The sequence below is a fragment of the Marmota monax genome, unplaced genomic scaffold, assembly GCF_021218885.2.
Source record: "Marmota monax isolate L192 unplaced genomic scaffold, Marmota_monax_Labrador192_F-V1.1 WCK01_AAM20220418_F8-fsc00121, whole genome shotgun sequence".
Classification (NCBI taxonomy): Eukaryota; Metazoa; Chordata; class Mammalia; order Rodentia; family Sciuridae; genus Marmota; species Marmota monax.
The window spans coordinates 1,720,048-1,746,270 of record NW_026693351.1 but is presented as its reverse complement, the minus strand read 5'-3'; the positions used below and the strand labels follow the sequence as shown (position 1 = coordinate 1,746,270).

The following is a 26,223-nucleotide window of genomic DNA, read 5'->3' as shown; positions in this document are numbered from 1 at the left end:
GCATTGTGTTGTGTCCATCTACATCTAAAATATATATGGATTTCTGCTATTAAGAGTAAAGATAATATAATTAATATAATTAAAGTTTGTTCTTTGTTTTTTCATGTATAATATAAATGAGGTATGCAAAAATATAAATTTAAGCAACCATATCCCCTTCATATCTGATTAAAAAAATTAAAAGATCTACCTAATAATATTCTTCAAAGCCTTTTGAACTAAGGATTACCAAATTTTATCAGTAAAATGTAATTCTTAATCAGTTCAAACATAGATGCATCTCAGATGCATTATGCCAAGTAAAAGAAGTCAGATTCAAAAAAAGATTAAGTACTGTTGGGGATACTATAATCTCAGCTGCTTAGGAGGATGAGACAGGATGAGACAGGATAGTCTAAGTACCAGGCCAGCTTAGACAACTTATTAAAGACCCTGTCTCAAAATAAAAGAATATAGCTCAATTGTAGAGTGCTTGCCCAGCACATACAAGGCCCTGGGTTTCATCTCCAGTACTGCAAAAAGTTAAAAAGATTATATACTATGTGATTTTATTTATGACAGTCTGGGAAGGTGAAGCTTGTAGGAATAGAAAATAGGTCACTGATTACTTGGGATTAAAGGTTGAGAAGGGGTTGACTACCAAAGATCAGAAGTCTGAGGGATATATTTGGTGGTTGAGGGAACTATTCTATAGCTTTATTTTGCTGTTGATTATACAACTGTATATTTGTCAAAACTCACAGAATTGTACATCTAAAATTATATGTAAATTAACAAGCTTTAAAGATATATGAAAAGATACAGATGTAAGCACACTGTGTAAAATGCTAATAGTTGTTGACAGTACATGGTATCTCTATGGGTATTCAATTTTTGTATATGTTTGAACATTTTTATAATTAAATGTTGGAGAGATTTTAAGATTTTGTTATGATTTTTCTCTCCTTTCCTAGGTAAATTGTACTTCTTCCATTTAAAATGCTTCCTATGGGGCTAGAGTTGTGGCTCAGTGGTAGAGCGTTTGCCTGGCATGTGTGAGGCCCTAGGTTTGATCCTTAGCACCACATATAAATAAATAAATAAATAAATGAGATCCATTGGCAACTGAAAAATATTAAAAATCAAATGCTTCCTATATTTTTTTTATCATATTTAGACATATATTCACGTTTCCAGTATGTTTATAATTTATGATTTGTTTATTCCTCCTGATTATTATTAGTAATATATTTTGGATGTACCATTGTAAAGTAGGTGAAAGTACAAGAATGGGAGTTTTACCAAAACTTTGCCATTCTTGAATTTTTTAAAAAAATTTCGCTTATGATAATGGAATATTACTGTTTTAAACTTGATCTTTTAGTAGTTAATATTTGGTCATACTTATATTTCTTTTTTTGGTCAGCATTTTCTGTTCATTTCTTTTCCTATTTTTCCCCACAAAGGTGCAATATGAAAATGTCATAAATTTCAACATAAATGTTAATAAGTAGAAAGCCAAGATCAGGTGGTATTCTGTATCATGGTAGTAATTTACAGATGATTTTCTGTGCTTATTACATAACTAAATATGTTAACTGGAAAAATGGTTAAGACTGTAGCAATTACTTAAAGTTACTACTATATAACTTGGAGTATGGTTTTTTGTCAAATTTTTAATAATGATACTGCACTGGTCACATCTCTCTAATAAGAGCACAAACACCCATGTTGGCAAACAGTCTTTGAGTTTATCATCTGGTCAACATTAATAAATGCTGGGGATGTGGCTCAAGCGGTAGTGCGCTTGCCTGGCATGCGTGCGGCCTGGGTTCGATCCTCAGCACCACATACAAACAAAGATGTTGTGTCTGCCGAAAACTAAAAAATAAATATTAAAAAACTCTCTCTCTCTCTCTCTCTCTCTCTCTCTCTCTCTTTAAAAAAAAAATTAATAATATAAAAGAAGCAGTGGTTTGTTAGAAGCCTGTTATGGTTGTGTTGATTGCTGGTGCTTAATGGGAAGTATTGCTTTTCACTTGGTACATTTTGGTAGTCTGTTTTGACTGTAAAGTTATCCATCTATGAATAAAGGTGGTGAGTGCTTATGTTCTTGGTACAGTGTGAGATTTTTTACTTAACAGGATGAATGAAAAAATTTTTATATTCTCCAGATTTGAGTGGAGTGGGAGGGAGAAATAAGTAGAGAAGCAATTGCAACAGTTTGATTAGTTGTAAGATAGGAGTGCATAATCTTTGCAAGTGTGCATAGATATATGGTCATGTGTTCTCATTTTTGTGTACTAAAATGCTATTTAGTGAAGAGAAATAGTAATTGACATGGGAAGCACTTCATGTTATAGTAAGTGAATTTTTGGTACATTAATATTTTTATGCCTGGAATTTTTTTAAATGGTAATACTTTGTGTATAGAAATTTACATGAACTTCAAGTGGGTGGGTATGTTATTGCAAGTCGATTTCGGCTTTGGATGATTTAGATTTTTCTTCATGGTAATGGGGATTGAACTCAGGGATTCTTTGTCAGGTATAGCGTACAAATATCTTCTCTTTAACTTTCTTTTCCTTCTTTTTAAAGTATCTTTTGGGTGAACAGAACCTTATCAATGTAATACAGCTCATAATTTATTTTCCTTTGTGGTTGGCATTTTTGTGTCTTAGAATTTAAGAATATTTTAATATTTTCCTATAACAAGATGATAAAGAAATTGGCATTGAAAAATAGTTTTAAATGAGAAAACAGTTTAAATTATAAAATATTTCAAGCAAATTGAAAAATACAAAAATTATAATACCCATTTTTCTCAGGCTCTAGGATTATAGCATTTTGATTAAGATCTCTTTTAGAAATAGATAAGTAAAGATATATCTGGGTTCAGAGGTACATTGCCTTTAATCCCAGTAATTCAGGAAGTGGAGGTAGGAGGATTGCAAGTTTGAGGCCAGCCTGGACAACTTAGCAAGACCCTGTCTTAAAACAAAAATGGCTGGGAATGTAGTTCGAGAGTGGAGTGCCTCTGGTTTTAATCCACAGTACCGAAAATGAAAAAAGAAAAATTTACATAAATATAAATATACTTGCAGCTTGCTTATTTTATTTAAACACTCTGGCTGTGTAGATTTAGTTTATTCATTTTAACTAATATATGGTGTTCTGTAATATGAATAAATAATGTTACATTAATCCTTTATCTTTCTGTATAGTTTTAAAATTTTGCCATTATTTACATGATCATTTCTTTAGAATTTTGGACATTGTGGATTTGTGCCAGTGTTTAATTATAGAATCATTTTTTCCTAGAGACACAGTATTACTTTATTGTTAAAACTATAGCTTCTGGAGCAACACTGACTAGATTCAAATTCTAGTTTCCTTTCCTATTTCCTTATATGAAATGAGTCTAATGATATTATTCCTTATTCATGTGAAATCCATAAAAAAAAAAGTCTGTAAATGTTAGCTATTATAATTTGACTCCTGGGACTATGGTTAGTAGGACAAAAAATGTGAGCCTTTTTAGGGCTATTGACACATTGCCAGATCATATATAGTGCTTTAAATTGTTTTTGTTTGTGATGCTTGGGATCAAATCTAGGGCCCCACACATGACAGGCAAACACTCTACCACCCAGCTTTATACCCAGCTCCTACCTTATAATTACCTCAAAGAATGGCAGGTGAATTTTATTTCTCTGACAAATGAGAGTATGTAAGTGGAGGGGATACTCCTAGAAATAATTTTTTTTAAATATTTATTTTTTAGTTGTAGTTGGACAAAATACCTTGATTTTATTTATTTATTTTTATGTGGTGCTGAGGATCAAACCCAGGGCCTCACACATGCTAGGCGAGCGCTCTACCATTGAGCCACAACCCCAGTCCTCCTAGGAATAATTTTATACTAGCTTAGAAAATAGTTTGATTTTTAACTGTGTGTGTGTGTGTGTGTGTGTGTGTGTATGTAATAGCTATAAATAATAAGTTTCTGGCTGGGGTGTAGCTCATGATAGAATACTTGTCTGGCATATATGAGGCTCTTGGTTCAGTCCCCAGCACTGTCAAAAGAGAGAAAAGTGAATTTCAGGGAATAAACTAGATACTTTATTGCTTCTTTTTTGGTATTGCTGTTATTGTTATTTGTGTCACAGAAATGGGAGACAGGACTATTTGACCTGATGATCACCTTTTTTTTTTTTTTTTTGTACTAGGGATTGATCCCAGAGATGATTAATATTGAGCTGTGTCCTCAGCCCTTTTTATGTTTCATTTTTGAGACAGAGCCTTGCTGAGTTGTTAGGGCCTTGCTAAGTTGCTGAGACTGGCTTTAAACTTGAAATCCTCCTGCCTCAGCCTCCAGAATTGCTTGGATTTCAGGTATGTACCACCATGTCCAGCTTAATAATCACCTCTTTTTATATTCTTTCTTTCTAGGGCAAAGAGCAGGAACATACATTTGTTTTTAGACTGGATCATCCAAAAGCTTGCAAACATTTATGGAAATGTGCTGTGGAGCATCATGCCTTCTTCCGCCTCCGAGGCCCTGTCCAAAAAAGTTCTCATCGCTCGGGATTTATTCGACTAGGATCACGTTTTAGATATAGGTCAAGTTTAATTGCTGTTTTCTCTAACATCTATCATCCATTTAAAAAAAATTTAGTAATAGATGAATACAATACCTTTAATTTTATTTATTTTATGTGGTGCTTAGGCTCCAACCCAGTGCCTTACACGTGTTAGGCAGGCGCTCTACTACTGAGCCACAATCCCAACCCTCTATCATCCATTTTTTCATCCAAGCCCAGAATATTAGGCCAAACCTCTCCTTTAACAAATGTGGAAACTAAGGCATGGAGAAATACAGTGGTTTGCCAAATCTTTCCATTGGCTAGAATAAAAAAGAAAATGTATTATTGGCTATGATTTCTTAAATAGATAGAAAATCAGAGTAACTTATGGATTTTATAATCCCTTTCGACCTTTATTTATTATAATAAATAACCCTCTTAAAATTGATTTAATAATTGTTTTGAGGTTTCTCTGTTCAACAGCTATATGCCATATTGAAAAAAGATTTCACACTGAAGTGGGGTATTAATTTGAATAGTATTTCTGTCCTCTATAAACCTGAAATTCTGGGTCTGGGGTTGTGGCTTAGTGGTGAAGTGCTCGCCTAGCATGGCAAGGCCCTGGGTTTAACCCTCAGCACAACATAAATAAATAAATAAATAAATAAATAAATAAATAAATGTATTAAAAAACTAATAAAAAATAAAAGTAAACCTGAAATTACATTACTCTTAGAGACCCCTTTTGTGTTTATCGTGAGTTAGAAATGTTTTGGTTTACATTACATTAGATTATTAGTTTCTTTTTTTAAAATATCTTTTTAGTTATACATGGACACAATATCTTTATTTTGTTTATTTATTTTTATGTGGTGCTGAGGATCGAACTCGGTCTCTCATGTGCGAGGCGAGCGCTCTACCACTGAGCCACAACCTCAGCCCCTCTTTGGTTTTTAACATGCTATGTGAATCAATATGATTTGAAGGAAGAATGGATAGTACCAGTAGTCAAACATGGGGAATTTATGTAACAGATTGGGAAGGCATTTTCTTAACAGAATTTAAGTGCAAATCAAAGAAGCAGGTAATAGTTTTTAAAATGTTTCTGGAAAATTAATTCTGAAAAGTATATCACAATTACAAAAAGTAAGTGAAAATCTTATTAATTATATACTTTGAGGTATTTGGCTAGGAAGACATTCCAAACTCTGTAAGAGCATAGACATTCTGAAGTAGTTTTTTTATGTTTTTAGATAATATTTATGCTTGAGGAGAAAAAAACAGTGTAATTAATCTGTTACATATTCTCAAAAGCCTAAAGAGTGAAAGATGATGTGGTTAAGAGGGAAATCAAAACTAATAGTAGTAGTTCCTTCAGGATGATGATCAGGATACTTCTTTTAAGGAGAATCTCAATGTAGACTTTCTCCTATTTATTAAGATTGTAGGCCTTAAATGCTTATTTTTGTTGATGCGCCTTATTTATTTTAGTGGGAAAACTGAGTACCAGACCACAAAAACCAGTAAAGCAAGAAGATCGACGTCCTTTGAAAGAAGGCCTAGCAAACGATATTCTCGACGAACTTTGCATATGAAAGGTGAAGTGCAACCCGTTTCAAGGACTGTTCTTTCTTGATAATAAGTCATATTCTGGTATTGTTTACTTGAGAGGAAAACCCTGACTCTCTTTTTAGGGCTATTCTAACCCACTGAAGTACTCTTTTAGTGCAATAAGTTTCATAAGCTCACATGGGGGAAATTGCCTATACCTATAGCTGAGATTAAACTTGATATTAATTCCAATTCAGCTGATATTTCTGAGATTGTGTTCAGTTTAAGTTATTTTATATTGTATTATAATCTTACTAAAAATTCTGTTAAATACAGTTTTTAATATATCATTTGTAGATATTTCCAAATTCATAAATGTTATTTGCTGTTTGCTAAGTTGCACTTATAGAAGAAAAAGCATGGTTTACTCTGATAAATAAAACTTGTATTTTGTTTTCAATTCTGAATTTGTTAAAATACAGATTGAATTTTAATTATGTCCAATGTCAGGGTCTTTACTAATTGACCCAGACACTGCCATGATGTGATATTTGGAAGTATTAATTTAAAAAAAATTTATTCTTTTTAGATATACATGACAGAGTGTATTTTGTTGTATTACACATACATGAAGTATAACTTATTCTAATTAGGGTCCCATTCTTGTGGTTGTACATGGTGTGGGGTTTCACTAGTTGTGTATTTGTATATATACTTAATAAGAAAGTTATATCTGATTTATTCTACTGTCTTTCCTGTTCCCATCCCACTTCCTTCCCTTCATTCCCCTTTGTCGAATCCTTTTTCCTTGGCCCCCCTTACTGTGTGTGAGCATCCACATATCAGAACATTTGGCCTTTGGTTTTTTGGGATTGGCTTATTTCATTTAGCATGCCATAACTTATTCATTCATTTGTTGAAGGGCACCTTGGTTGATTTCATGGCTTACCTATTGTGAATTGAGTTGCTATAAACATTGATGTGGCTGTGTCACTGAACTATACTGATGTTAAGTCCTTTGGCTATATACTGAGGAGTGGGATAACTGGGAATGGTCCCATTCCAAGTTTTCTGAAGAATCTCCTGGCAATATTAATTTAAAAAAAAAAAAAAAACTGATTTATATCCATAATTGTTGGTGTGACTATAAATCAATAGTATATGACTAGAAATGAAACCATTTCAGTTGGCATTGATTTAAAATCCTCAAGTAACCTCTTGGTTTCCTGTCTCAGGTTCAAAATCAGCTTACTCTGAGACTTGCAGAATTTTAAAAAAAAATTTTTTAAAAGTTATATATACTTATTGCTTTATTTAAAAAATGGGAATAATTGCCAGGCACAGTGGTGCACTCCTGTAATCCCATAGGCTTATGAGGCTGAGACAGGAGAATGATGAGTTCAAAGCCAGCCTCAGCAATGTGATGCACTAAGCAACTCAGTGAGACCTTGCCTCTAAATAAAATACAAAATAAGGCTAGGGATGGGGCTCAGTGGTCAGGTCCCCTGAGTTCAATCCCCTGTACCAAAAAAAAAAAAAAAAAAAGAAAGAAAAAGAAGTAATTGCCACTGTGACTTTACTAGTATTAATTCCAGAACACTTTTTGTATGAAGTTTTGAAAACTGTTAACAAGTCAAATGTTACAAGTCAAAGTTCTATTTTGAATAATGAAGCAATTTACTTTGTAAGATTGAACTAATGAGATATTTTCTTTTTTCTTCTGACAGCAAGTACAGCAAAATCTGAAGAACTCAGGTGAGTAATGTTTTACTACTTAGAAATTGATATATAATGTTTTGGTAATTTAGTTTGTTACTGTTATTAAGCTTTTTTTTTTTTTTTCCAGTTTTTGGTGGTCACAACATCTTTATTTTTATGTGGTGCTGAGGATCAAACCCAGCGCCCTACACCCTGCCCATGCCAGGCAAGCGTGTTACTGCTTGAGCCACATCCCCACCCAGCCCACTGTTATTAAGCTTTTGTTGAAGACTTTTTGAAGTGTCAGAGTTGTCCATAGGCATTGGGGGGAGGAGTAGGGAACACATAAAACAGATAATGCCAGATAAAATTGATATGAAGAAAAATAAACAAGTTTAAAGAAATAGAGCTGGGAGTAGGTATGCTTTTTTTAATGAGAAAATGACATTTGTTATTGGCAAGTCACTGAGGATTTAAAGATAGATTATTTTTACATGCAAGGAGCTCAAAGAACAAAGGTTGATTTGTAAATAAAGCAATTTTATTCTTACAGTGGATTCCACTTGATTATATAATCCTTTCTTTTACATTGCTGAATTTGGATTGCTAATATTTTTTGATCCATGTGTCTACATTCATCAGAGATCATCTGTACTTTGTTAATTTTAATAGTGTATATTATAGTATATATTCTCATAGAATGCTTTTCAAAACTGATTATTTACTTGAAAATTCTGGAATACCCGTTGAAAGAGTCATAGTGATACCATATCCACGAATCTAGGTTCTTTTTGAATTTATACTAGAACTTCTCCAAAAGAAGTTGGTTGGTTTTGTGTGCTTGAGCATGGTCAGTCTCACCTTGAATTTTTATGTTCAGTTTTTTTCACTTGGAAAGCTATTAAAACCAGGCTGTGATGACCAATTCATTATAAAAGCACTCTGCTTGTTCCAGCAAGGACTCTTATGGTGTTTCTTTAGCTGCTAGGCTGTTGAAACTAAATAAATGAATAGAGCCAGGAGGAAGCAGGGAATTCTATTGTAAGAATTTATTTATGTAACAAGAAAACAAAACAGAATTTGTGCCTTTTCTGGACTATACACTTCTATTTCCTTAAAGTTATTTACAAATAGCGCTTTTAATAAAAAGGGGGAAAGAGATGTGTTTTGCATTTTTAAAAACACGTTTGTTTAATGAACAGTCTCTTGAAAGGAAGACTGGGACAGAATATTAAAGAATACCTAGTGAAGTTAGTAGAAATGTAAACTTAGTATTTAAGCAGTCATATTATGTAGAAAACTTAAGGCTTTTATTTGCAAAATAAGAGATTTTCCCCAAAAGATGTTCTGAAATATACATTTTTCAACAAGAAGTGAGCATCTTTTCTATAATTAAAATTGTAGTCTTTTCTATAATTAAAATTAATTTAAATGTTAAATTATTGCTAAATATTATTTCTTCATTAATGATGTTTTTAGCCCTGGGAACAACGGAAATGGGATATTTGAGTGATTATGATACTCTTATTATTTTTTTCAGTAGGGTTCTATAAATAAGAGGGAGGCCTGACACTCTTGAAGGTTGTTTAGCACCACTCATCACAGTGCTTGAGAGGATCTGAGGGCTTGCATGCATGCCCTTTCACTCCTGCCCTTGCTGTTCTGTTTGCATGAACAGTTTTGCTCCAGTGAACCATGGAAAATAATAGCGTTTGAAAGAGGACAACTATTTGACCTAAAATATTTCTTCACCTTGTACTCTGCAGTTTTATCTAAATTGGCTGATATTGGTCATTTTTGTTATACTATTCCTAACTACTCATTTGTGTGTCTTAACTAATATTAAATATATTTAGAAGAGGTGACATTTTAAAGGACATTTTACATTTTGTTTATTAGTACTTTTGTTTCCCTTTTGCTATTCCCTCCCTCCTTGTAATCCTTTAATAAGGGAAGCTAAGACTAGGTATAATAAGTAATTCTTTAATGTTCCTAAAAGTAAAATAACCTATATAAATAAGAGAAAGTCGTGCTTTCTACATTCCATATTATTTAGAAATAGGAAGATATGATTCAGTTAACATCACTTATTATAAGTACTATTTTCTCATGTTATTCATCTTTATTGCTTACTGAAGTTATTCCCAGTTAAAGGAAAACTTCATAGAGGAACAAAGGGACCACAGACTAGTGAGTCTAACTCTTTACTAAGAAGACTGGATAAGATTTCATTAATGTTTGAGATCATGAATTACTTAAACTAGCATAATGTGTTCTGTAAACAACATGGTTTATACTTATGCCTGGTAACTATATTCTTTATACAATTGCCTTGGCAATGTTATCTACACTAAACAGTTTCTTTTTAATAATGTTTTAATTTTATTCAACAATATTAAAACACAAAATGAATAATTTTATGATGTAGAAAAATTAGATCCTTTGTTCCATTACACAAATTAAATACTATATATATTTAAAATTCAGTCAAGTCATTTTGAATAAAACAAGATGTTTTATTAAGATGGTGTTAATGGCAAAACATAAATTCCATCACCTATTACGTAGACTAATGGGCTGATTTTGCACAAATTTCATAAAACTGAATACTTCAAATAGTATGAATAAAAACAATAATAATAAACTTTTGACTAATAAATTAGATGGGGGGAGGAGAAACGAATTAGGCTTTATTAAGAGATTTTTTTAAAAAACTAAGCTATTTTATAATCTGTGAAGACAAAGAAGCGAGAAGCTGGATGACTTTAAAGTAAAGAAATTAGGACAATCAAATGCTAATTGCTGGGCTGGCTTTGTGGCTCAGTGGCAGAGCACTTGCCTAGCATGTCTGAGGCACTGGGTTTGATTCTCAGCACCACATATAAATAAATGAATAAAATAGTTGTTAATAATTGAGAAAAAGAAAAGCTAATTACTCTGATTTGATTAGGGTACCATGTATGCCTGTGTTAGAAGTAGGATTATTATTGGTGTGTATTTTGCTTAGGATTTAACTTGGGGCCTTGTACATACTAGGCAAACCTTTTACTACCAAGCCCCATCTCAAGCCCCAATACTTTGGGTTTGATCATAAATATCAGTAATGCAAATTCTGGTAATTCAACTTGTAATTAAAGTGTAGTTTATTAAAAAAATAAGATATAAATAGGTTAATTTCTCATTTTTTTCTTTTTTTATTTATTCCATACATGACAATAGTGGAGTGTGTTACATTCATAATTATCCATTTACAGCATAATTTTTTGTATATAAAGTATGTTCGAGCCAAATTATGCCATTATACATGAGCTCTCTTATTTTTTTTGCATACAATTCTTAATACACCTTTATACCACAATTTATCATATCTCTGTATATAAGGTATGTTGACACCAAATTCACATCTTCATACATGTATTTTGTATAATTATCATTCCTCATTACCTAGTCTTAGCAAGCTTTTATCTTGAATTCCTTCTTAATTGGCTGGGTTTTATATTTAGGCAATTTTGGATTTTCTCTCACCCCCTAAGAAGGTGTTTTGAATGCTTGTATTCATGTGATTTTTTTTTCCCCCCATTTGAGATTTGCATATTTTCCATTATTAAAATGATGTCTTGGTTAGGTAAATTTCTTGTATTGCTATGGAGGAATTTATGCCAACCTGACACTAGAATTTAATTTGCCTTTAAATCCCTTTTGGATACATGAAGTTTTCTTATTGTTGAAGGTGTAATTTTACAGTGGATATGATTATTATTTTCCTGGAACACATTGGTCTCATTAAATATGTAGATTATTTTCTCACTTTCAAGGAATGTCCTTTTTATAACTTTGAATGTGTTTTTTATTGAATTCTTCCCAGATACTAATTGTTAGACTGTCTGAAGTCAGCGACTTTTTTTTTTAATGTTGTGGTAATAGCACACCCTTATGTTGAATGTTTTGTTTTTTCTGTAGTTTCTGTTTATTTTGTCATTACTGGTTGAGGTTTAAAGATATTTTTTGTGAGGGCAGGGAATGAGTACAGACTAAACTAAAAATTTTAGAACATTTATAAATCATTTGAAAAGGTGTATATACACAGAAGTTTTTGACTTTAACCCATTGTGTTCCATATATTGGACAACAATTTTATAGGATATCTTTAAAATTGCTTAATTTAAGTTTTTATAGGTGTCATGTATAGGACAATGGGCTATAATAGGTTAAGTTCATACTAAGGTCTTGAGAGTTATACAAGCTGAGCTGTTGTTTACTGGAAAATCTTGAGCTGGTATGAATATACAAAAAAAGTGACAGATAAGCTTATATGGCTATTTTTGCTGGTTGCTTTGAATGTAAGGAGTCATTTGTGGTATTCTCTTTGTTTTGCCATCTTTGTCTAATCAGTAAACAGGATTAATAGTAAGTAAATGTGTCTAAAAAACACTTGAATTATAATATATATGGAAGGATCAATTGAGCAGCCTATATAGAAAAGCAAGTGTTTGCCTGTAAATGTTTTCTGGCTATCTGACATTCTTAATTTTAGATACCAGCAGTAGATTTTTTTTTAAAGGCAAGCACTCTACCAACTGAACTATATCCCCAGCCTGATTTTTTTTTTATTTTTTATTTGAACCAGAACATTGATGTCTTAGGCTCTCCTTTCATTAATGTATATGTATAATCTTAGAAAATAAAGCCCTAGAATTTTAAGTATAGTTTCTTAAATAGATTTTTTTTTCTCCCATTACAGTGTTCACAATAATGTTTCTACCCAGAGTAATGACTCCCAACAGGTAAGACAATATTAAGATTCTAAAATATTAGAACAGTTTACTTAATTAAAGTAAATTATAGTATTATTAACTGGATTTTTATAGTGTACAACCGTGTGCAAGTTTTGTGCATTTTCTTGTCCTTGTCTCTTAAGTAGCTCAGTAATGTCTATCCCCCTGTTATTTTGCTCTTAAGATATTGTAAATAAAACAGATCACCTATAAAACATTTTGTCGCTATAAGTCCTAGAGAATAAATAAAATATTAGCATTCAGTTAAATTATTATCTCTCTAAGGTCATATATAATATCCAACCATTTGCTTATATTGCATTTATTTGCACTCTATATATAGTATTCTGTTTTAGTATTCTATTTATTGATGCGGAAAAATAAATTATTTTTATAATTTTTGTCCAAAGACTTGGGGTCTAAGATCTACTGCGTCTGTGATTCCTTCCACATCCTCTGGTCCCGTGCTGGTGGAGATAGAAAATCTTCCAAAGAATTCTGGAACAGATCAGCATGACAAGAAATGGTTTGTTAAATCCTTAATCAAAATTGTTGCTTGTTTAATTGTATTCTCAATTTTAAGGTTTATGAGTATGACTGAAAGCAAATTATTCATATTTGTGTGCTGAAAAAAAGTATCATATTGAGCAATCATAGGAATGGGGAAAATAGGTATATGGGTAAAGAAGGGAGCAGTTGTCTCAAGAACATAAGATGGCTGTCTTTGTTTTGATTAGCATGATCTGGGAATGATGGGTGGTTTTCTGTTGAAAGACTTCTTGCTAGTCAGTAGAAACCTTTCCCAAATCCATAAAGAAAATATTCGTTATTCCATACAACATGCTATTTCTACTTAGGATATGTTTTCTTCATTAAAAACTGAATATAAAGCCAAAGAGAAATATGATTTAAAGTGTAATAAAATAAAACATTAGTATTTCATTTTTTGGAAATGAGAAGGAATCTGTCAAAAGTAAGGATATTTTGTTCATTTACGTTTCCAGATTAATATTAAGTACACAAATATGGATACTTTGTGGTTTGTTGGAGTTTATCAGTTGGGTTTACTCTTTAGCTGGATAAATATATGGGGCTTGGGAAGGCAGGTCACTTTGGGAATTATTTGATTGAGTGGTCATGTTGGTTGTATCATCTATTCACGTTTTGTGTTTAATAGTTGAACTTTGATAATTCATAGGATTTTTCTCTTTTGCTCTTAGTTTTCTTAGTACCTGAAATCTAATGAGTTTCTGTGGTGATCTCAAGGTTTTGGTCCGCTTTCTGTGCAAGCAGTTCTTCCTTCATGGTGGTGGGTCAACAGTGTTTGGTGATTATTTTCTGTCTTTGCTATTTAATTTTCCCCTTTACGGTCATTTTGGCTTCACTAACTGCAGGATACTTTCCTCTTGATGGTTGGGCATATTTTTACTTTAGTTCCAAATAACTTTGCAATTAAGATTGAAAGAATTTTTCATTTTTATAAAAATTTTCTTTTAACTTGGGAATATGGTAGAGGTATTTTGTGTGCAAGTAGGCACATACTTAAAAGTAAAGAAGGAAGCCTGTAAATGTTGAATTTTAGTTTTTTTTTTTTTTTAAGCCATTAAGAAAAGTTTCATTAATTTCTTTATACTTTCTTACTGTTATTTACCATTAAGTCCTGTTGGCAAGGAAAATAGTGTTGAGACTTCAGCTGTGAAAGAACCATCTTAATAAGTGCTTACCTTCTGTATTAATATGGAAGGAGAATCTGGTTACTTTGTAACCTGTGTAACACAGAATCAATAGTTTTCCATTTTAATGGGTACACATTTAAATTTGTTTGATTTGTTAGGCACTGCCCGTTCCTTTGATGTAGCCCTTAGAAAGAGTATTGATTTTGTGTGAGTTTCCAGAAAAATGAAAAATTTTGAGATTCGTGGCTTCCTTCCTTAATCTGCTTGTACTGAGATTCCTTTGCTGAAATGAAGTAAAGTAGTGATCATTAATACCCATTGAGCCTCTGTGTGTCAGCAGTGCATGGGACTGAATATAGAGCTCATAAAGATATGTCTTAGAGCTAATAGATTCTCCAACCTTAATTTAAAATGCATGCTGCATTTCATTCTTTGTTTCTGCATATTTTTAACCAATTTAATCTATTCTAAAAGAATAAAAGAGTCCTCCTTTAGAAAGTATTAATAAAACTTGGAAATTCTCCATGGGTTTGAAAAGTTGGGCAGAATAATGGAGCATATTAGTTTTTGTTGTTTTTTGGTATTGAGGTTTGAACCCAGAGACACTCCACCACTGAGATACATTCCCAACCCCCCTTTTTTTAATATTTTTTTTTAATTGGACACAATACCTTTGCTTTTATTTATTTATTTTTATGTGGTGCTGAGGATCGAACCCAGGGCCTCACACACACTAGGCGAGTGCTCTACCCCTGATCCAAAACCCCAGCCCCCCCTTTTTATATACATATATTTTAGTTGTATGTGGACACCATATCTTTATTTAATTTATTTATATTTATGTGGGTGCTGAGGATGGAACCAAGTGCCTCACACACTTGAGGCAAGCACTCTACCACTGAGCCCCAGCACCATCCCTAACCCTTTTTATTTTGAGACTCATTAAGTTACCAAGGCTGGCCTTGAATTTAAATTCCTCCTGCTTCAGCCTCCAAAGTCTCAGGGATTATGGGCATACACCACCATGCTAGGCTCATGAGCACCTTATTTTTGGCAGATAACTTTTAGCCAACTTAATCTATTTCCTTTTCTTATCTTCAGCTTTTTCTTTTCTTTTTGGTATAGGAAATTGAACCCAGGGGCACTCAATCACTGAGCAACATCCCGGGCCTTTTTTGTATTTTGTTTAGAGACAGGGTCTTACTGAGTTGTTTAGGTCCTTTCTAAATTGATGAGGCTGACTTTGAACTCACAGACCTCCTGTATCAGCCTCCACAGCAGCTGGGAGTATAGGTATGCACCACCACGCCCAGCTATGAATTCAGCTTTTTCTTGCTGATATATTTTAAATGACCCATTAATTGGGCCAAAGCTTTGATGTATCAGTAACTTAGAATTTATCAAATAGTATGTCAAATTTTGAGAAACAATCCATGCAATTTAAATACATAAATCATTTGCAAACAACAACAAAAAAAAAAACAATACTATTTAGAAAATCTGGAATAAATTTCATTTAATTTTCTTAATTTTTAGAGACCCTAAGTTGAGTTTTTGAATTTTGTGGATTAGATCTGATAAACAGATTATTTTGGTTGAAGGAAGGAAGATGATTTTATTATGAGTCTTTCACATCCTTTTTAGTTTCCCTAAAGCAAAAAAAGATTAAAGATTAGTGTTTTGGTTGAGTTATAAAGATAACACTACATTTTACAATCTATTTTTTAGATAGCTCAGATTCGGGATACTTTTTTTTTCTTTTGCAGTTATTTGAAATATGTGTTGCCCTTTTTGCCATATCACTCAATTTTGGTTTGCTGAACCTTTGCAAATGTTTTCTATCAGAGGACTCACTTTTAGCACTTTTAACTGGGAATTACGTGTATGCATGTTTCACTCTTCTAGTTCTATAGCACTGTGATAAAAGACATCTAATAAGCTTATTAAACGTTTGTTTTTTGAAAAAATGCTGTTTTGGAGACTTACAATCTTACACGTTATCTGTACCTGTTGATTTTCATTTTGAGATCCTGTTGTCCTGTGAACTTTTTCTACAGTTAGAAGGATCAGCAGTTCTCTATTATTAGGGAACATTGATGTAAAAATCATGTGAACTCTTGAGGGCAGATTTTTCTTTAATTCTGTTTCTGAAATTTTGTTTCCCAAATTTTAATTTTGTGAAATCATATAATTTGGGGAATAATTTTCAATAATTGCCCTATTTCATATATGGCTTTGTTTTTATGTAAAATTCTTCTTTCAAGTATTTCAATTAAGTAGATTATGAATATTTTTTCTCCTCTTTAGAATCCCAAACAACATTTCTGCATTTGATTTTCATAACATCAGGCACAGATACAGGGTGTCTTGCTGTGAATTTTCTTCTCTAATTAATTCACTTAGCTGATTATCATTACTCGTACATACTTCCATATTGACGCTTTCTCTTACCGTGTAACTTTGTTGATTTCCCCTTTGTTATTCTTGAATGTTATCATTGCATGGAGTAGATGTTGGTAATAACTCATAGCAGTGGTGCATGCTGTTCACATTGCCTTTCTCCTTCATTACCTCTTAACACATCCATTTTCTCCTATTCCTATTGACTAACTGTGCTCCCCTCCAACTCCCCAACCATCCAGGCTGTCTGCGGCCAGTGACTGCTGTCAACGTGGTGGAAACCAGTGGAACACAAGGCCTTTGCCCCCACCCCAGAACGCCCATAGAAACTACACTGACTTTGTTCATGAGCACAATGTGAAGAATGCAGGAGCCCATCATGATGTTCATTTTCCTGGTTATGCAGCCATGACCGAGATATGAGTGTTAAGCCTCTTAGGCATTGGGACTCTTTGTCATCCAAGAGTATACATTTCCTGGTGTTTATAAAGGATTGATCACATTGGGCATATTTGGAAGAATTTATTTTATACTGAGTCACTAGTTGTATAGTGCTATTTGTGATTGAATTCTTCTGTGGAAGGGAAGAGGATCTGAAGAAGCTGTATGCCATCAATGATAATGACAAACATTGTCGTGTTGAAAAGAACGTATATCACTGTGACTTTGGAAGGGGTTTTTATGATTTTAGCATGTTAATACATCATTCAAAGTATCTGTCAGGAGAAGGTTTATGTTTGTGTTTGTGACAGACTGCCAGTTGTCACCTCACCACATAATGTCCAAATAAATTGAGATTTAAAGAATCAGATACACTAAAAGCACACCCAGAAGGAAGCATGTTCAGTCATTATGTATAAGCCTTTCATGATATTTATATAATGTTCTCATATACTATTTTGCTTTCAAAAATGTCCCATGCCTTAATTTTATTTACATGCTTAAAATTTTAATTAATAAAATTATTAATGCAGTTTTACCTTTCAATAAACACAAATATTTCAAGTTATCACAGGTCTAGAAATCATATAAATAGTGGATTCACAGATAAATCCAGATGGTGACTTTGAACAGTTAAAAACCATGTTTAAATGAATAGTTTCATTACTATTAAATGGTTGTACAAAATGAAAAATATACTTCTGTCTTTTCACTTTTCTTTTTCATCTCCTTTGCCTGACAGGTTTGCAACAGTTTCAGAATCTGACCTTGTACAACCTTTAAAATAAAATTCTAAAGTCAAAACAGTGTTTTTGGATTGGATATGTATTACTACTTCTGATCCATTTTTGAACTTTGGGATGTGATTATTCAAGATTTTTGATTGAGTGCATAGAGGCAAATTAGCTGGAAAAAGTACATTTCTGACGGAATGAGAAGTGATTAGGAGGGAAACATTTCTTTCACAATTTTTTTTCAAATTTTATAAATATTTCCTAACTTTTAAATTGTGTAAATAAAAATTTGAGGGTACTTTATATTGAGAATTCATAATGCTTCAAGGTATAATGCTTTATTATAAACTGCCTAGTCCCTATAACTCATTCTGCTTACTTCCAAGAGTTTCGTTTTAACACACAAATCCTCTCTCTGCTAGACAGTAGAGACTTCAGAGGGATTTAATATTGGACTGTTAGTTGTGAATATAATACAACTTGTCAATGGAAGATGTAATTAAACAGGACTAAATAATATTTATGAATGAAAATTGTAGGCAGGTTTCAGCCTGACTTTACCACTATCATATATAAGGGGATGGATACTCAAAAGTATTCTTTATGCATCCTTCTCAATATAAATGGATGCATATTTTAAATATCCCAGCTCTTGACCTCTTGGCCTGTCCTTTACTGTTCTTAAAAATGGCCACTAAAGTGGGGCTGGGATTGTGGCTCAGCGGTAAAGCGCTCACCTGGCTCGTGTGAGGCCCTGGGTTTGATCCTCAGCACTGCATATCAATAAATAAATAAAGGTGTTGGGTCAACTACAACTAAAAAATATTTTTTAAAAAATGGCCACTAATGTATCACTTTCATAGTTTTTAAGACTTCAGACAGCACTAGTTTATAATTAATTCCTAAATGTTTTCTTGGTAATTTTTTTCCTTAAAATTTGGAGCACAGTGGCTCTGATTTGTGCCATTCAAGGAAAGATTGCATAGATATAGAAATACCAGCATCTTTAATCATATTCGTAATAGAAATCAAAGAGGCATCATGAGTAACAAAACTTTCCTGGTCTTTAGAAAGTCCCAAGGCTTGACTTTGTTCATCTTGACTTTAATCTTGAAATCTAAGGTCAAATGCTAATATAATTACTTTATATGTATCTTAACAGAATCTTCACAAGTTTGGAAGGTTTGAAATTAAGTTTTATTTAATGTAATTCTGACAGTCTTGAGTTAGGTTGGCCATGTTTCATCTGTGTTCATTTATGGATAGGGAGACTTTTAGAGAGAAAGCAAAGTTAGTGACCCTCACACTTTAACATGAAAAAATGCTTAAGATCATTATTTCTTTATCTGGTAAAACAGTTGATATGGTAATCATAGATTCACTCTTAACTGAATTTACAGAGAAAAACAGGAATTATTTAAATTATTTGTCTCGTGTGTGTGTGTGTGTGTGTGTGTATGTACGTACATATATATATATATATATATATATATATTTAAATTGTTTTAAGTTGTAGATGGACACAATGCCTTTATTTTATTTGTTTATTTTTATGTGGTGCAGGGGATCAAACCCAGTGCCTCACGCATGCTAGGCAAGTGCTGTACCACTGAGCCACAACCCTGTCCCTAATTACTTATTTATATGCAGTGCTGAGGATTGAACCCAGTGCCTTTCTCATGCTAGGCAAGCACTCTAACACTGAGCTACAACCACAGCCCCTATATATATCTTTTGAAAAGCAGCTCTTTTACAATTATGGTAATACTATAAAATCATTTAAATTCAAAACATCCTTTTTTTTTTTTATGAGTGTTTAAAGTGTTGGCTTCTCCTAAATTTATTTTTTTAAGAACTCTTGCCTGAATCTTTATTGTTGCAATTGTCCAGGTTATGAAAGGTATCTCATAACTATGTCAAGATACAAAACAGAAGAAGTCTCTTAAATGGAGCAAAGGGAAGTGACTTGTCTCACAGAGTAATGGTGCGTCCCTACCCCCTGCCCTATGCTGGGGCTGGAATTTGGGGCCTCTCACATGTTAGCCAAGTACCCTACCACTGAGCCACACCCCAGCCCTAGTTTCTCTAATTTACTGGATTTGTACATATTTAGTGGGTTGATGTGCTAATAATGATTTGGATACTTGATCACTTTTGTGTACTTGGTGTCATGATTTCATCTTTCCATTTTGCCAAAAACATTAAGATAGAACAGGAAGGTAAAGAGTGGACAGTATGGCGTCTTTGTGTGTTTCTGAGGAGAAAGAATGTTGTGGAAAGGACTGGCTTCACAGGCATAAGAAGACTAATCCTTCAGGTTTGGTCTCTTATTTTCCTTTGTGTTTGCAAGTTGAAACTGAAAAAGTTGAGAGATGGTTGTTTCTTATTAGTGCGGCACATTCTAACGGTGGATACATTAAGTTTGAACCATGATACTTGAACTGCTTTGGTTGGGCAAATGCTTCATTTCTAAACCATAGTTCTTCGTTTTGAAGGCCATTATTTTGTTTTTGTTAGGCTTTGAGTATTGGTTTGAAAACAATATCAAATTGTATTAATATTTTTTATCCTTGGTAATAGTGCTTATCATATGTATTTGCAAAAATAAAATTTTGGTGTCAATAACACTTAAATCTCTTCCTCACCATATACTTCCTTCATATAGATTAATATAAATTTTATACCACATCATCAATTTATTTCTTGGTTCCAGAAATGTTCTAAATGCTTACATAGGAGATGCTTTTACATGAGAGCTGAATTTGAAAATCCTGGAGCATATCACTTTCTGTGTAAAATATGTTAGCTTCATTTCTTCCATCAATTTTTGTCTTTTGCTAATAATATACTTCAGCTCCTTAGGCTGTTGAGGAGTAACATACATATTAGCCTTCATAAAGATAATTAGTAAAGAGAAGAGAAAATTTTAAAGAATTTGGTGAAAGGAAAAAAATTTTTCTGTGGCAGTTTCAGTGATACTTGTTTTTCTGCTAGGTATAAAAATGTATTTCTGTTCTTCCTGAGGGAATTGTTCTCACATTCTTTTCATTATTACGTAATTACCTAAGGTTTCTGTTGTTCTTAACAAGCAGCTGTGGCCTCGGTTCTAGGTGGTGGTGCTTGAGTGAGCTGTTTATTTTTTTCCTGACAGCTGTTCAGCATTGTGTTTATATTGGCCTGTAAAAGAGGTCTCTGATCCAGAGAACAACATTCTCCCATGATTGTGTCTGAAGACTCCCTGAATGGTGTAATAAACCTATACCTCATCCTCTTGAACAGGTTCAACAGCTGTAGTTCTTATTTGTTGTCATTGAAGGAAGTTTCATTTGTTTTTTGCATTGCTGGGGACTGAACCTGGGCCTCACACACGCTTGCTTGCAAGCATTTTACCACTGAGCTCCATCTCCAGTTTTGTTTTAGTAAAGAAGAATTGAGACAAACCATTCTATGGTTGGCATTTAAGAAAGTGTATATTCCTTTTATAAAAAGAATATTTCTTTGCTCGGCCCAGCTGCTCAGTAGACTGAAGCAGGAAGATTTCAAGTTCTAAGCCAGCCTGGGCAATTTTGTGGGATCCTGTCTGAAAACAAAAGTGGAAAGGGGTTAGGGGTAGTAGAGTTCAGTGGTAGAGTTCCTCCGAGTTCAGTCCCTAGTACAGGAGTGGGTTGGAAGGGAAGTGCATGTATCTTTTTTTTTTTTTAATCAGTTTTTTACTTTTTGTTTCCAGCATTACTTAAGTACATATTTCTTTTTAAAAATTTTATTTAGTTGTTAGTGGACCTTGATTTTACTTATATGTGGTGCTGAGAATTGAACCCTGTGCCTCACACATGCTAGGCAAGCGCTTTACCACTGAGACACAACCCCAGCTCTTAAGTGCATATTTCTTGATAAAGGTCTTGTCCAAAGATCTGCCTAATCATTGTTAGTAAATGAAAATTATTTTTTAAAAGTTATTCGTGTAGAATAAAAGAAAATAAATAAAAATGAGATCATAGATAGGTGATGATTGCTCGCTTGATTTTACCTTGTGGAAATAATAAAGTAGTATTGAGAAAATTTTGGGGGGATGACCTGGGGTTGTAGCTCAGTGGCATAGTGCTTGCTTTCAAGCCATTGATTCAGCCCCCAGTACTGGGGGTATTTTTTTGTTTGTTTGTTTTTATGGGAAAACATTCCAGGATGGATGCGAAACATCTAGAAGAGCTTTTAAAAAATAAAGCTATGCCAGGAGCAGTGATGCATGCCTGTAATCCCAGCAGCTCGGGAGACTGAGGCAGGAGAATCACAAGTTCAAAGTCAGCCTCAACAAAATCAAGGCACTAAGCAACTTGGACCTTGTCTCTAAATAAAATACAAAAATGGGCTGGAAATGTGGCTCTGATGTTAAGTGCCTGTGGGCTCAATCCCCGGTACCAAAAAAAAAAAAAAAAAAAAGACTAAGGGAGGAGATTACAGTGTAGTGAACCAGCTTCAGGAATTTAGGGAGACCCTATCTCAAAATTTAAAAAAAATAAACAAAGGGCTGGGGATGTGGCTCAAGCGGTAGCATGCTCGCCTGGCATGTGTGTGGCTCGGGTTCGATCCTCAGCACCACATACAAACAAAGATGTTGTGTCTGCCGAAAACTAAAAAAAAAAAAAAAAAAACAAACAAAAAAACCCCACAAAAACAAAACTATGTTTGTACCCCAGCCATCGGTTTCAGGGATTACATATTCAATTATAAACTCTCTAGGAGTTAGGAGATAAGAACCACTAATTCTTTTGGGGTCACTACCAGCAAAACCCTTGGAAATCTTTAGAATGACACAGTAAGATTTGGGTACTCTAAAAAATCCATCAGATCAGTCTGTTGTATGACAATTTTGCAAGAGGTGCATTGTTTATATAAGGGCTTTCATGGACTAGTAGTGTAAACGGTGAGGTAGCTTTTGTTAGGTCACTGCTGACTCCCACATTTCTCGTCCCATAACTAATTTTCAGTGAACTTATTAGCATTCGAAACAGTTGCTCACTCCCTTCTTCAGAAAATACTTTTTCTTCACTTAGCTCAGGGATACTCCTCTATTATTGTCTTCTGACCTCTAGCCATTGTTTTTTAGTCCCTTTTGCAAGTTCCTCCTTTCCCTAATAACCCTGTTTTAGGACTTTCCCTATTACAGCTCATTTTCTTGGTAATCTCATCTAGTGTTATGTTTTTAGATGCCATCTACACACTGGCATTTTCATTTATATTACCAACTTGGATCTCTTTATTACCAAATATCCCACTTCTTATTCGACTTCCCTACTTGGGTATCTGTTACAAGTGTCTCATTTAAAAACAACAAAACCCCTTTTCAGTTTGAAATAATGTTAGGCTTACAGAACAGTTGCAAGGACAGTGCTGTGAGCTCCCATATTCCCTCTTCTAGCTTCCCCTGTAAATGTCCCACCTAACAATGATATATCATAAAAACTAGAATTAATATTGGTGCAGTACCACTAAATTTGGGACAATATTCAGGTTTCACTAGTTTCTCCACAAATGTTCCAGGATCTGATCCATAATCTCACATTGCATTTAGTCCTCAGTCTGACACAGTCTCCATGTCCTTTCATAATATATTGAAGAGTACTGGTCAGATATCTTATATATCTTCAATTTGGTTTTGTGTGATAATGTCTCGTGATTAGATTGAAGTCATGGGTTTTGGGGGAAAAGGTGCAGAGGTGGTGATGTGGCATTCCAATTTAATGTTTTTAGAATTGAATAGTTGATCTCTTGACCTCTATAGTTTGTCCATCTCTGCAATTTTTTCTAGCTTAGTAAATGGCAGTTCTGGTTGTCGTCTTGCTTAGTTAATCTGTCTTGGCCCAACTCTAGACCTTCTGATTCAGAAGCACTGGAAAGGAGCCAGCAGTACTGTGTTTAAATATGCCTTTCTGCAGATCTTGGTGCATGCTAAAGTTTGAGACGCAGTGATTGAGACCATGGTAGCTTACAGTCATCTTGACTCTTTATCTCGTACTCTTCAGTCAGTAAATTCTGTCAGTTCCACAAAATATTACCAGAATCTTCGGCTTGTTACCATCTCCACTGCTGCCATCCTATGTGAATTTCCAGTCAGTCCTGACTTTACCTTGTCTCCCAGTCATTACTTTTATTCATCTACTGTTTGATATTCCCCTTAGCAGCCACAGGGATCATAATCCACACATTCCTCTGCTCAAAGGAATCCTGTCATTCCTCTGCTCAAACCTTATGGTGTCCTTCCTTGTCTCAGACTAAAAACCCGAATCCTTACTTCAACAAGTATGATTTTCCCCATCCCTTATGTTCTACCACTTTTGAACTTGCTTATCAAAGTCTCATTTCCTAATACTTCAGACATACCAAGCATGTTCCTTCCCAGGGTCTTTGTACTTTTACTGCTGTCTGAACACTATTCTTTGCTTGAATCTCTCATGGCTCATTATGATACTTTCAAGTTTCTTATCAGAGAAACTTTCCTCCCACTCTGTGTAAAATAAGTGTGTGCTTCCCAGTCTTCTTGGCACTCCTCATCTTCCTTACCCTTTATTTTTTCTCACCTTATTTCATTTTATACATTGTTTACTTGTTTGTCATCTCTGAATTCTTAAATTATACGCTCTATCAAATAGGAACATTTATTTTGTTTACTCCTTTCCCCGGAACAGGCACTCCACATGTATTATATAACTGAATGAATGCCAAGCACATCTTGGCACACTTTGTGATATAAAATTAAAAAATTGTGTCCTTGGCTTCATAAAATTTACAACTCTGGAGATGAATGGTTTTACAGATATGTAATACAAGTGTAAATCAGTATGTGAGCAAGGTCCCCCAGGACTAGAAGAGGTTGACTAAGAAGGCTGCCTGAGGGCTGGGGCTGTAGTCCAGTGGTGGAGTGCTTGCCTAGTATGTGTGAGGCACTGGGTTTGATTCTCAGCACCACATAAAAATACAAAATAAAGGTCCATTGACAACTAAAAAATATTAAAAAAAAAAAAAAAGGCTGCCTGATACTTGTATTAGGTTTTGAGTGATACCCAGAATGAGGAGTATTGGATGGCCAAGTCATTACAGGCTGAGAGACAAAAGAAGTAGCAAAGTGCAAGGAATAGTTGCACTTTTATAGTTGCAGTTTTATAGTGTTTTTTTTTTTAATAGTTGAGGAATGATGGAACAGGTTGGAGTAAAAATTATAAAGCCCATGGGGAAGTATCCTAGTAGCGATAGCTGACACTTGAATGCTTCTGTGCCTGGCGTTGTTCAGGAGGTACAGCATAAATATTTATTCCAGGAGAGCATATAATCCTTACAGAGATCTGTTAGGTATTTAGACTGAAGAAATCAAGGCACAGGAAGTATATGTAACTTCTCCAAAGTTGCATTGCTAGTACGTGATGAGACTGGACTTCAAACCCTGGACAGCTTAGTGTGATGACTCAGTCTGAGAGCCCAGACCTAGCTTCCATACTGCCTCCACAACAGTGTAAACAGTGGAACCTGGAGTGTAGAGAGTAAAAAGGAATGTAATAACAGTTCTGCTTTACAGAGATAACTGTGGGGCCAGTGTGAGGTTGGATAATAAAAAGTTCTACATCCATGCTATGTGTGTTCCATTAAAAACTAAAATATCTAAGTTCCCATTTTTTGTGAAAAAAACAAACCATCTATGTAGTTATACATACACACACACAAGAGATAATGGATTTTTAGATAATGGGGGTATGGGAAATACTGCTTTACTTGGGACATTTTGTTTTTAAAGTAGTATGTACTAAGGTGTAGAGGGACACATGACATACTGGAATTATTCAGGTAAGTGTCCATGGAAAGGAAGGAGATGAAAATACAGACTGTTTGCATATTCTTTTACATTATTCTTGATAAGTGGATGATACTGAGGCATTGCCAAGAGTCCATAGATCATCATCTCAATCCATAGACTGAAAATGAATTGTCTTGACTACAGAAAAAACTTTTCAGTGTACAAGTCAGTGGTTTTTATAGTTTGCACAAGAGTGTTTAACCATCATCACTGTCTAATTTCAGAACATTTCATCATCCCCCTAAAGAAACTCCTGTCTTATTAGCAGTACTCCCCATATTTACTTACTAATTATCCACTCCCCATAATTTACTCTCTACCTCTAGAGATTTGCCTATTCTGGAAATTCCCTGTAAAACAAATCATCATATGTGGCCCTTTTGTGTCTGACTTCTTTCACTTAAAATGTTTTCAGGGCTATCTCTTCTTGGTAGCATGTTTCAGTGCAACATCCCTTAATATCTTGCACCCTCCTCGTGCTCTGCTATAAATACAAAAGTCTGTGGATGTTCAAATCCCTTAGGTAAATTGGTGTAATAT

At 33.9% G+C, this 26,223-nt stretch overlaps 1 protein-coding gene across 4 annotated transcripts in view; it reads left to right on the top strand.

Annotated features, from left to right (window-relative positions):
- The window catches only part of Epb41l5 (erythrocyte membrane protein band 4.1 like 5), a 111,476-nt gene that overhangs the window by 39,676 nt on the left and 45,577 nt on the right, over positions 1–26,223 (top strand). For 3 of the 4 annotated variants that reach the window (XM_046456854.2, XM_046456852.2, XM_046456853.2), the window contains exons 12-16: positions 4,432–4,601; positions 6,057–6,163; positions 7,844–7,871; positions 12,556–12,598; positions 13,000–13,115. In XM_046456854.2, the coding sequence (XP_046312810.1) occupies positions 4,432–4,601; positions 6,057–6,163; positions 7,844–7,871; positions 12,556–12,598; positions 13,000–13,115 (464 nt within the window). Of the gene's footprint in view, positions 1–4,431; positions 4,602–6,056; positions 6,164–7,843; positions 7,872–12,555; positions 12,599–12,999; positions 13,116–16,907; positions 17,916–26,223 lie in introns of those variants that run through there. The other variant, XM_046456855.2, reaches the window with a different exon arrangement.